Raw genomic sequence first — 12,700 nt, forward strand, 5'->3', positions numbered from 1 at the left:
GCAAAGTAGACGATGTTATTCTTCACTAGTTACTGCAATCTTCTCCCCGACATCACTTAAATATTTTTTTCTTTGCTTGAGTAAACACACATTATCCTTCTTTTTTCCCCCTTCCTTCCCTTTTTCCTTTTTAGAGGGGAAAAAAACCCATCCAGCTCGCCTTCTCCAGGCTGATAGAGTAGATTGTTATTTCTTTATTTGTCCTATTAAATGGAATTTCTGATCATTTAATCCGGCCTTTGTAAGTGATTTTAAAGTACTTGAAAGCCGGCCCGCCGCTGCTCTCTGGCCCACTGCGCTCCAGCCTCGGCCCTGACCACGCTCAGCAGCTCCTCCAGCTGTTCACCGCCCACTGGCTGTTTCCCTGTTGCCTGCGCCCCTGCTCCCTGCCCTGGCTTGAAGCCAGCATCCTCTCCCGTGTCCTTGAGCCTCACCCTCAGCCCCCAATTTGTGTGTACAGCTGTGGCCCGAGAAAGGGTGGGAGGGTTGGCTGGGAAGTTGGGATGTGGCTCTACCTGTGTGGTCAAGGAAAATGGCTTTGGAAGGTGCTGAGGTTGAAGTACACTGGCTCCTCACCTCCCCATGCCCGCAGGGCTGAGCCTTGGTTCCGGCAGCTGGGAAGGAAGGGTACTAGCCCTCTGCCCAACCCCTTGGCCCTGGGACAGACTGTGTGTCCAGTCTCCTGTCTTTTGCTTCTGACCCCGTGCTGAGCATTCTCCCCTGGGAGAGAGTCTGTGGTGAGATGGGGATCTCCTGGGCCCAGTGATGGGTGGGGGTGGGGGGGCACTGTGGTGCCCATCTGACCATGGCTGGCAGTCACTTTGGTTCCATCAGTGGACTTATCATCCAACTTCTAGGAACTCACCCAAGCTTCATTTCCACTGACCACTTTCCTGTACACTGTCACCTTCCTGCCACTGGGAGAAGGGCAGCTTGGTGTTTGGGGACTTCTAAGGTGAGGGGATGGGTAATGTTGGAAGGGTCATCTAGCTACGCAAGCCCACTCATAGAAGCCCAGGACCCTGCTAGCAGGCTGAACAGGATTAAACCCCTGTTGGGCCACTTAACAGCATTCCAACCCTCTTAAGTCTCTTCTTTCTGGGCCTCAGTTTCCTCATCTGTGACATTAGGTCATCATACCTATAAGGCAATGTAAGAGAAGGTGCCGTCCCTCTCCTGCCATGTGCCCCCCAACCATGGAGATCGGTGGCAGCCAGGTGGCTGGAGTCAGGGATGGAAGAGGGCAGTGGAGTGCTGGGGGCCTGAACAGATCAATGCCCCCAGCACTTCCTTCCCCAACCCCAGGAAAACAATTAAGTACAGATCGATGGGTGGCTGCTTTGAATATGCATAAGTGAGCACTTGACCTTCAACAGAGATCTGCTCCCCCAACACACACACACACACACACACACACACACACACACACACACTCTCACACTCCTCCATGTGCTCGCCTCACAGCTGCTTGAGTCACCCAGGTGATCTCAGTTGAGCCCTCACATGGCACTTAGCCTTCCACAGCCTGACCTGCCTCCCTGTCAAAGTAAGCTTGGCCACAGGCAGGTGGTTGGCCCCCTCTGGCTTCAGTTTTCTTTCTGTGGATTGAAGTCTGGATACGTTGGTCTCCAAGTCCTTCCTGACACCAGTCTGTGACTAGTAATACTGTGGGGAAGGAGCCCAGCAGAGTGCTGGGACTCTGAAGAGGGGGGATCTAACAAGGGGTGCCTGGTGAAGGGGTGCCCTGAGGGGAGGAGGTGTCCTGATAAGGAAGGTCTTAGCAAGTGAGAGCTCTCTAGAGAAGAGCCTGGTGAGGGGGCACCCAGTGAGGGCTGGGGGCCTCTGATGGGGAGATACCCAGGAGAAGGGAGCTCTAGAGGAAGAAGGGTTTTTCCTCTGGTGGGGGGCCCTGGTGGAAAGGGGACCCAGCAAGGGGACTCTCAGGAGGTGGCATGAGGAGAGTAAACCCCTGGTGGGAAAATTTGGGGGTGGGTATTGGTGAGTGATGGGTTGGTTCAAGGGTCAGGGCCTCTGTTAACCACTCTTGCCTCCTGTCTTCCAGGCTTACAGCTTCGCCATGGGCTGCTGGCCCAAGAATGGACTTCTAGACATGAACAAGGGCCTCAGCCTGCAACACATAGGCCGGCCCCACAGCGGCATTGGTCAGTCCCTCCACATATCCCCTTGGCAGCTTGGTTAGTCCCTTGCCCGCATGCCCCAGTCCCCTGGCATACAGAGGGGTTCTGTGGCTCATGCAGTGCTCTAACAGGGCACTCTCCATAGCTGGGGGGAGTGGGGAAGGGGAGTGGAGTGAGGGGAGAGTGGAACCAGACCATTGGAAAAGATCTCTCAGAACAACATTTAGGAGGAAGCTTGGGTCTGGGCTTTGGGTGGGTCACAAGTGGCCTTGGATTCAGGCCAAGGTACCCCCACCCCCGGCTGCAACTCTGGTGGGTGATGTCCTCAGAGGTGGGGGCACATTTCAGCTTACCCACTCCCCACAGAGCTGGAGAAGGCTGTTTAATATTGTTTCAAGTCTGTGGCCACTAAACTGGGCGATCAATGGGAGTTAAGGAGATGAATTATTTAAACCTCACCAGCTTTTAATTAGTCGGGGTCCTTCTGACCGATGGCTCCGTCCACAGGGTATTGACTCCCTCGCAGGAGCAGCAGCCTCCAGTGAGTGGTGCCTGGCTTGGGAGGGGCCACTTGGGGTACCAGCTGGGGTGCACCCTCAGGGGGATTCCTGCTTAGGAGGAAGCTGGAGTGGCTGTGGTTCTAGGCATTGGAGGCTTGGCTAGCTTCTGATATATCAGTATGGATATGTGTCTGTCTGAGTGTGTGTGTGTCTGACACCTTCAGCTGAATGTCTCTGTGTGTCCATCTAAGAATATATACGTGTCCATGTATGTGTATATCTATTTGAATGATGCATTTGTGTAACAGTATATCTGTGTACATTTTCCTGAGGTCACGTGTCTGTATATAGAAGCAACCATCACCCTGTATGTGTATCCATCAGAAAGTGTATCTGCTTGTTTCTGTATATCTTATTTGTGTGCGTATGCACACGTGTGCCTGCAAATGCTTTCAAGCAGGGTACTTGACAGGCATAGGCTTTGTTCTAAGTAGGGAGGAGCAGGGGTATTTCTGAGTGGCCCTATGGCATTGTTGTAACCTGTGTACCTTTCGGGAGGTATGGGGAGAGGGGGCTGGCAAGATACACCAAAATGATCCAGTCACCTGCTACAGACTAGCCCCTCATCCTTTCCATAGACATCACTGGTGCCCAGTGGGTGCTAGGCATACTGAGTGGAAGTTCCTGTCCTCAGGGAGCTCACATCCTGGGAGGAGATGGAGACTGGCAGTTGCCACCAGGGGTACTAAGGGCCATTATAGAAACACTTGGGCTGCCCCAAGGGAGGTTTCCCCTGTCTTCAGTTGCCAAGGTAGCTTCTCCTTCTTCATTTACATTTCACCGACTTCAGGGATGCCCCACGTTGTTCTTGTTGGGACACGCCAAGGCTCTCCTGAGGTCCAGGGGAAAAGAGGAAGTGGTCAGTGGGCCATAGCAACTGCAGTTACCTCCCATAGGAGCTGTTCCATCCAACCTAGAGGAGACCCCAAGCCTAGCAAAGTCATATGCCTGAGAGGTCAGCGGGAAGTTTCCTAGAGAAGAGGACACTTGAGTCAGGGCATCCTTGAAGGATAAATAGGAGTTTGCCAGGCAGAAAAATGGGGGAAGGGTTTCTACCTAAGGGGACTGTGTGTACAAAAGCACAAGGGCATGAGGAAGCCCAGCATGTAGAGGACAAGTTCAGACATCTACAAGTAGTTTCCTGGGACTGGAGTGGGACATTTGGGTTATAGAACAGCTAGAAAGTAAATGGGGAAATAAGCAGGCCTCAAAAGCCAGGTTAAAGGGGGTGACAGAGGAAGTTTGTGAGTGAGAACAACATGGTCAGAGCTGTGATTCAGAATCAGTGAGGCCATTTGTTCAGCACAGACTAGTTCTAAGCAGGTGCTCAAGAAGTGGTCTGGGTGAGTGAATGAGTAAAATCAACGAAAGAGAGATGGGAAAGGGAGGGACCCGAGAACCAGTGAGAAGACTTGCACTGGCCCTGGGAAGGAGGAGCTGCCAGAAATTGAGTCCAGCTGGTGGGAGGATCCAGTGGAACTGGCTTAAAGCACGCTGCACAACGTTGAGTTGGGTGCCCTGCTTCTGTGTGTCTGTCCCAGGGGGTGCTTGTGAGAGGAAGGGGTCCCTGCTTCCCACTCTTTGCTGCTTCCTGGGATTCAGTGATGCCCATCTTGTCTGTTCACCCAGGTTGACTCTGGGTTAGGACCCCTGAGGTGTTCTCTCCTTCAGAGATGAAGGTTCTTCCATCTAGGTGGGCCCCAGGTGACAGCCCAAGGCTGAGTGACAATGTTGTAGGGGCTGTGGAGCCAGAAGTTCTGGCTTTACCACCCAGAGCCCTGTGACTTTAGACAAGGGACAATGCTACCCACCTCTCCGGGCTGTTGGGAAGATTCAGTGAAGTCACCTGTGTAAGAGGCTTGTGCAGTGCCTGGCACCCAGTGGGTGCTCAGGGAGCTCCCTCCTCTGCTGCCCTGCCAACAGCAGATCCTCCCCAGGGCACTGGGGGTTCCTGGCACCTAGTCTTTTTATCTTGGAATGCAGAGGGCTGCCCTGCCAGCTCCTGGCTGGCTCTGAGGGGTGGGTGAGGGTGTGTGGAAGGGAGGGAGGATGCAGGGCATTAATTGGGCTGGGAGAGGCAGGGAGGGGAGGTGTGGGTTTTGAGCAGTGAGGTTAATGGCCCTCGTGCCAAAGAGACAGCTTTAATGAGCTTCAGCTGGCGGTGCCCCGAGTTACTGTGCGTGCTAAAAGGGTCGCGCTGTAAGAGTTTGATGTGGACTGTTTCCCAGCCCTGGGGTCAAGGGTCAGCTCCCGTCACTGGCCACTCAGGCTGGTCCTCAGTGACATGGTGCTAATTAACTGTGTGAGGAGCTGCCAGCCTGGAGTGGGGAGTGGTATGTATCTTAGTGGGGGGTGAGGCGGCATTGGTGATGCCGGGTAAGGGTTCTGCAGATCCCACCACTTAGCCATCTCCAGGATCTGCTTGGTTCTCCCACAATACCATGGGGGGCAGTGTGCAAGTCACTAATTACCGTAGGCCCTAGAGGGATCTCCTGAGCCTCTTTTCTAAGGTATGTGTGGTAGGGGGAACCTGTTGGGCCTACCTGGCAGGGCCTCCTGCTGAGCACTGGTATGCTGGAGTTGCTGAGAGAGTAAGGGGGCAGGCATGCTGGTGGGGCTGACAGGGGCTGTAGCAGGGAGAGGGCTCTCTGGCATGGATGTGCACGGCTGATCTTTGAGTTTGGAGGGGAGCCGTGGGAGTGTTGGGGTAGAGGAGTGACCTGGTCAGAGTTGGGCTTCAGTCAGAGCAGTCTGAGAGTTCGTACAGGGAGAACTATGAGGAGAAACTGCAGAAAGGGTGGCCACAGCAGGGATACAGTGAGGTAGGTGGGAGGTAATGGTTAATTCGGAGCCAGCAGTGGCCGTGGGAGTGGAGGCAGGGACTTGTTCAGTGAATGTTTACCTTGCACCTACTACGTGTCAGGAACTGTGGTAGGTGCTAGAAATGTATTGGCAAAGATGACACAGTGCCTTGCCCCCTCGGAGCTCACAGGTACAATCATCAGGAAGGCATGATGGCTTGGTCCTGGGGACCGAGGGAGAGGTAGGGCTCAGGGACGACGCTCTGGGCAGAAAGGGGCTGTTGATGGCTGTCAGCGTGGCCCCTTACTGAGGGGAGGGACGCCTCCTCTTGGGGGAGTGGATTTGGCTTCCTCCTTGGGAGCCTGGTGAACAGGGTGGCGTGGAGCAGATTGTGGGTGAGGAGAGACTGCATGTTTGTAGAACTGCTGGGCCCATGGCTGCTGCAGTGGGCTCGGGCAGCTCCCGAGGCAGGGCAGCCTCCACAGGGGACTGCTGAGTGCCGTGTGGTCCTCCTTTGATTTCAGCAAAGGGTCAGCAAGATACTCACATTATCTGGGGGCATTTTATAATAACTAATTTAATTTTCACACCAATCTTATGCAGGCAGGCATCATCATTCCCATTTTACAGATCAGGAAGCTGAGGCTCAGTTAAGTGATTTGCCTGAGGTCACACAGCCAGTTGAATTGAGGAGCCAGGATTCAAACCCAGGTTCTTCCGAGCACAAAGCCTGTGTTCTTAGCATGGTGCTGAACTAGGAAGCATCTTTGTGGTGCCAGGCTTTGTGCTCCCAACAGAGGCGACGAGGAAGAAAACAAGCTCACATCCCTCGCTTCCCTCCGTGTCATGTGAAATGTGCAGGCCTTGACAAAGCTTCGCTAGCAGCAACTGAGGAAGAAAGGAAAGGAGGCATTGCCACCGCTTCACCCGTGCCACAGTCACCCTCAGAGCCAGGGCCCTACAACTACTGCCTTCTGACCTCCTGACCCGACAGTTCTTACTCTGGTTCCAGTTTGCTCTCCACCTCCTGGCCCAGGAAAATCCTGCCTGTCTTCCAGGGGCCACCTCCTCTGGCAATCTCGGCTGGTCCTCCCAGCACCAGTGTACGGAATACAGCCTTGGGCCCTGATGATAATTTGTTGGGGGTAGTGATCAGGCCCTACCTTCTTGACCTCTCTAAGGGCAGGACCTGGGCCTCCTTCCCTTCTTTCTCTTTTGAAATCCCCACAAGAAATGTCAGTAAAATCTCACCTGTTGTTGGGACGTGGAGGCCCCACACACTGCTGGTTTCAGCTAGCTGGGAGAATAACTGGAACCTTCTCTGATGCCCAGCTGGGTGGTGCTGCCCTGGTTGCTTAGCGCCTCTGCTCAGGGACTGAGGAGGGTCCCTCTGAGGCTCATGGTAAAGCAGGATGGCCAGACACCAAGAAGGTTCTCTCAGGAGCTTGTTGCCCAGCATGGTTTGGCTAGAGAGCTGGGCTGGCAGGTGGCAGGTAGGGGCCTGGCCCAAGGGGGGCAGTACTGGCCTGTGGTGTCCCCTGAAGGAGTGGGGTGTCTATCAGGAGTCCAGTCAGAGCGCATTAGCTCTGTGACACGGATCTCATTAGCGCCCGTGAGAGGTGTCACTGCGGGAGAATCGTCGGCTCAGGGAGATGCTTGTACCAAAAGGAAGAAAGGACAGTGACAGCCTTTTCTCTGCCGCCTCTGCTGCCACGCTCCCTGGGCCGCCCGCCCTCCTCCTCGTGGGGGGGTGGGGGTGCTGGCTAATGAGCTCGTCTCCAGTACAGCTTTGCCTTCCCCTCCTTGAAGTTCCCAGGTCCCTCTGAAGACCTCAGGCCTGGGATTAGCACACACCAAACGCCAGCCCCCCTCTTGCCCAGCAGGAAGTTCCTTCTGATCACCCTGCTCTTGCTACCATCCATCGGCAAGGGAAAGGAGGGGGGCCAAGACAGCGCCACTGTGGCGGGGGGAGGGGCTTTCACCCCTGGGAGGCTCAAGCCCTCTGCCTCCTCTGACCAAGTGACCATGTCTACTTCTCTGACGTGGGTCTTTCTTCTAAGAGTTGTGATCTCTACCCCTCCCTTCTCCATGATAACTCCTATCCCAGCAGTGCCCCCATCCCTATGGTGACCCCTTCTCTCAAGGCAGGGAAGAATGTGGGGACTCTGGCTGAGGGTTCAGTGGGTAGCATTTAGATCTGATCTGATACAGGACTTTCTGGCTCAGGTAGAAGGCTTCACAATCAATAAGAGCCCAGTGTCTGGGCTTCAGATGACCTGAGGCTGGTGAAGTATTGATATGAGGCCCCTGCAAACCTAATAGTCTTCTCTCTGGCTGTCCCAGAGATGCAGTGAGGTACCTCACCCCCAACCCCCACTTCAGCTATCTTCAGGGCTGGGAGGGGAGGAGTCAGCTCAGCTGTCTTATGGGGAGGGGGCAGAGACAGCTGGAGTGCCTGCTTCCCCAGCACTACCCTCCTTGCCGACTCCTGTCCACTTCTTTCTGGTGTGGCCCAGAGAAACTGAAGAGAAGGGGGGATGGAGGGCCATGTCTCCAGGCATTGGCAGCCTCCAGTGGCCTGCCTGGATAGTGCTCAGGGAGAGGGGTGCTCACTCCTTCCTCCCTAAGCTGGCACCCTTGGAGCCCCAGAGTCATCTGAGGAATTGGTCCTTGTCAGACACCAGGCTCTATTCTTTAGTAGCAACCATAGATGGAAAAAATGGATAGATGGATGGACAAGTGAACTGATGGGTGGATGGAGGAAGGTTCTGGTGTACGTATGTGTGTGTTGTGTGTGTGTGATGTCCTGGGAAGTACAATCTTTGTTTCCCTACCTTCCTAGCCCCAGGCCGGCCTGGCCTCCCCTTGTCTCTCTCTGTATCTCCTGTCAAACCATCGCAGACGTAAATGACAAAGAAATCAGAAAGACAGATCAATGCCGGCCAAATTAGCACTTGCAGATAGACTGTGCGGGGATGTCAGCGCCCTGACCCCTGGTGATCTTGCAGCCTCCGCTGCTGATATTATGCAAATTGCATCCATCTGGCAGGACCTGCGTGCTGGCTGCTTCTACTCAGGAGTAATGGGCTGGGGGTGGGCGGGAGTGTTGGAGCAAGAGTCGATGGAGTGAGTGTGTGCGTGTGTGTGCATGTGTGAGCATGTGCTTGAGTGTATGTGAGGGCGTGCAGTGCCCACCAAGCACTGGGCGGTGATGGAGTGATTGACAGGGCAGATAAGGGGCTGCATTGGATTCCTTAGGGCTGGGGGATTAGGAGCAGCCACAGATGGGAGATAACTGGACTTCATTTCAGTTTATTTTCCTCCTTATCCCCTCTCCCCACCTTCACTCCCCGAAAAACACAATCTTTGTAGTTTGCGTTTTCATCAATATTTGCAAGTCATTACCACTGGTTTAAGGTGAGAGACAATGTCAGGGCCCAGACCAGTCCAGCCCCTCCCCCAGTCCTGTACAGGTCTGGTACCCTGAGGATAGCTAGAGCAGCCCAGACAGCCTTCACTCCAGTGGTGTTCACAGCATCCCCTCCTCCCAGGCCCACAGTACTCATGGGACAATCCATACCTCATGGACCAGCCCTACTGACCTACTTCATCTGACCTAATGTCACCACAGTCCTTAAACTGGGCCCCTGCCCCTCCAACCTGAAGCTGCTGTGTGACATCCAGCATAGGTGCTTCTGCCCCTGGTACTAGCTGGGTCCCCTGGGAGCTGCTCTTTGTCTTCTGCAGGGCTCTAGACCCTTCCCCACAGCTCCTCCTGTCCTTGACACTATTGACCAGGGCCCAGACCCCAGCTGGGCAAAATGAGGCCTGTGGCCTAGGAGAGAGGAATTCGTTTGGTCTGCTCTGAATCCTCCATCAATACCAGTATCCTTCCACAACATTTGCTGAGTGCCAGATGTAGTATGGAAGACTTTGTTATCTCAATGAATTTCCAAACACTGTGGGATAGGGGCTGTCACCTCTAGTGAGGCAACTGAGGCTCCAGAAGGTTGTTATTCACCCAAGACTGCAGAGCAAGGAGGTGGGAGAGCCACAATGTAAGCACACATCTGTCTAGGGTCAGAGCTCTTAACCACCAAGCTCTACCTCCTCACTGCCCTGCCACCAGCCTCAGACATCACACATCACCACGCCTGGATCCATTTAAGGGAACCATCCTTGTACAGTAGGCAGGCAAGTTCCTTCAGCTCCTAGCCTCTAAACACAGACCCTGACCCAGACGAGATCCCCTGCCAGGCTGAACCAGACTGAAGGGGACAGGATTCAAACGCATCCCGCCCTCAGGAGCTGTGTGTCTGAGACAATTGGGCTGTAGCAAGAAGGACACACAGAGGACAGAATGCACCCAGCAGCTGAGCCCGCCTAGGGATATGTCACAGCACGTGGCATCCAGGCCCCTGCAGCTCAGAGAGAGGGGCTGAGCAGCTTAGGCCAGCCAGCTGTGGTGGCTGAGGGTATAGCTGTCTCAGGGGCCCCTCCAAAACTGGGTCCCTGCAGTACCCTCCCACCAGGCAGGGTTGGGAGCTGGGAGGGCTGGGGACATGTCCGGGGACACGTGTGCAAGGGGAACTTGTCCTAATGAGGAGAACATGGCTGCTAGTTAGGCAAGGGGCGGGCGGGGAGCCGCAGAGCTGATTGAAGGCAGGGGCAGGGGTCAGACAATTAGGCCCAGATCCGGCCGTTTGATGTGAGTTCTGAGGCCTCAAAGCCTCCCTTCAGCCCGCTCCCTCCACTCCCTCCTCTCCCTCCTCTTTCCTTTCTTCTTCTGCCCAAAGGCAGGAAGGATGGAAACGCTTACTCTCACTGTTACTATTATTAAACTCTGTGGCAGGCCAGGCAGACCCCAAGACTCTTGCCAACAGGGGGCACCCCAGACCCCCAGGAGGCTCCTTGGGCCCCAGGGGGTCATCTGGCCAGAAGCCAAGGCCAGCCTGAGGGCAGGGATGGGCTGAGCCCCACAGCAGGGTAACCCTGCTGCCTCTCTTACTTCGCATGCAGAAGTGAATGGGGCCGCCCAGTGGGGATTTGGGCACAGGGCTGCCTGGGCCACGTTCCAGGCCTGCTTTGAGCATCACCTCCTGCAACCACCTAGTTCTTTTCTAGTCTGTCCTGGGGTTTGGGGATGAGAGCATGGTTCATTCACGCTTATACCCCATCACACAAATAGTTGTCTGCAGCAGTCACACCAAAACCTTGCCCCACAAGATAAAGATACATAGAGCCACACAGCCCCACAGTACCGTCACATTCACACACCAGAACACCCCCCACACCCGCACCCCAGACGTCACGGCCACGCTTACCATCACAGGGTCCCCTACTTGAGTCACACCCACAGGGTCTTGCACAAAAGCCCTGACTGTCTCCTGTGGCAGGGCCCTGGGAGCGCAGCCCCTCCCCCAGAGTAGCTGGGAACAGCAGTCGGATCTTGTGTCCAGGGTGAGTGGGAACCGGGCCCCTCCAGTCCCCCACCCTAGGAAATAAGCCTAGAGAGCTGGTACTGACCAGAGAGTGGGAGGAAGCCAGATTGGGGGGGGCAGTGGGGAGAGGGAGGGTGGGAACAGAGATAAATGTTAGCTCATTTCTTCCGTAATTAGTTACTCCCTCATCCCCGCGTTGTAATTGTGAACAAGCTGTAATGTTTAATTAGTCTGTAAATGAAACCCCAATTTCATAATGGCCTGGCTGACAGGGCTAAGTGAGCAGGGGAGGAGGCGGAGGGGAGGTAATAGGCAGGGCCTGCAGGAGGGAGGCAGACTTGTGGGATCACCTCCTCTTCAGCCCCAGCCTGGCCTCTCTGGGGGGAGGCTATGGGACCAGTCCAGTACTTGCACTCCTGCCTCTAATATCCTCTCCATCGGCTCTTCCTACCAGAAAAAGGAGAGAGAAGGTGAGGTGCCTGACATCCTCCCTCCCTCTGCTGCCTCCCCCATTCTCTGTTTGCCTTACCACAATCACAGCCCCATCTAGATGCTTCTGGTTGGAGAAGCTGACTCTGGGGACCCAGGCCTTATGACCCCAGCAAGGATGATGGCTCCTCCCTAGGTCCAACCTTCTCCCTCCCCAAATCCTCCTACTAAGAGACCTTTGCTTGGCACGTGGACCTCAAGATCTGGTTGGCCCTACATCTAAAGGATCCAGTAATTGGCATAGGATAGGCCCCTCCCCCTCCAGTCCCACCGCTAAGCGGAATCCACGTGCGATGCTGACACCCCAGGCCTGACCTTCCTCTTAGTAGGTATCACTGCAGACTGTGATAAACTGGAGCTGCCGCAGGGGGGAGCCCCTGGCCCCACCGCTGCCTCATCGGTCTCTCCCTGTCTCCCCTACAACGTCCTCACCGCCTGCACACGCCCCCGCCCCGCCTGCTGCAGCCATAAATCTCAATTTACGAGGGCGGCTCTGGTGGGGGAGGGAGGCAGCGCCGCTAATGACGGCTCCTCAGCCGGATTTTTCATGTTGCACAGTCATAAATTTTTAAGAACAGCATGGGCAGCACGTTAGCGAGTTATCGAGGCTGCCTCCGTGCTGGCTGCCTAGCTCCAAGAGAGCAGAGACCCGGTAGGGCAGAGGAGGCGTTTGGGATGAGGGTGGAGAGACGCGGCAGCCAGACCAGTCTGAGGCAAGGGTAAGGCTGGGCCAAGCGTGAGCCTTTGCACAGGGTGAGAAAGTGCCGCCACAGCAGCCGGGAGCCCAGGACAGGCACGCGGTGGGATCAGGCGTGTGGGCACACAGACCATGGCGTTGGGAGGTGCTGATGGATGCCTCTGCTCCAGGACTTGACACCATGATGTACGGGGAGCCTGGAGACATATGGATTTTCAAAGTGGCCACTTTGAATAGAATTACAAACCCTGACCATGTGCACAGTGAGGCCTCTGCCCTGGCAGAGCTACATTTGGTTCATAAACAAGGTGCCTTTTAGATGGTTATGGAGAGCTAGAGTCCCTGGAACCACCAAGAGAGATCCCTGGGGAAATGCCCACAGAGGGGGTGGATCTATGGATATGCTGGAGCCAGAAGCCTGGAGCCAAGCGGACCTCCTCCTAGTTAAGGCTCATCACTTCCAGGTTGTGTGGTCCTGAGTAAGTCATTCACCATCCTGAGCCTTGTTTCTTCCTCTTTAAAATGGTGTTGAGGGGGCTGGCTCTGTGGCCGAGTGGTTAAGTTCGCGCGCTC

General features: G+C 55.1%; 1 protein-coding gene across 35 annotated transcripts in view; it reads left to right on the forward strand.

Annotated features, from left to right (window-relative positions):
* Positions 1 to 12,700, forward strand: part of ERI3 (ERI1 exoribonuclease family member 3) — a 126,646-nt gene that overhangs the window by 98,904 nt on the left and 15,042 nt on the right. For 19 of the 35 annotated variants that reach the window (XR_011503435.1, XM_070510079.1, XM_070510068.1 and 16 more), the window contains one exon: positions 2,063 to 2,162. The exons of 5 other annotated variants lie outside the window; for them this stretch is intronic. Coding sequence is in view for 29 of the 30 variants with exons in the window: in XM_070510079.1 (XP_070366180.1) it covers positions 2,063 to 2,162 (100 nt within the window). In the remaining variant the exon portion in view is untranslated. Of the gene's footprint in view, positions 1 to 2,062; positions 2,196 to 12,700 lie in introns of all 35 variants that reach the window. 11 more of the 35 variants (XM_044770625.2, XM_070510084.1, XM_070510075.1 and 8 more) reach the window with 1 other exon arrangement.

This window comes from Equus asinus, chromosome 5 (assembly GCF_041296235.1).
Source record: "Equus asinus isolate D_3611 breed Donkey chromosome 5, EquAss-T2T_v2, whole genome shotgun sequence".
Taxonomy (NCBI): Eukaryota; Metazoa; Chordata; class Mammalia; order Perissodactyla; family Equidae; genus Equus; species Equus asinus.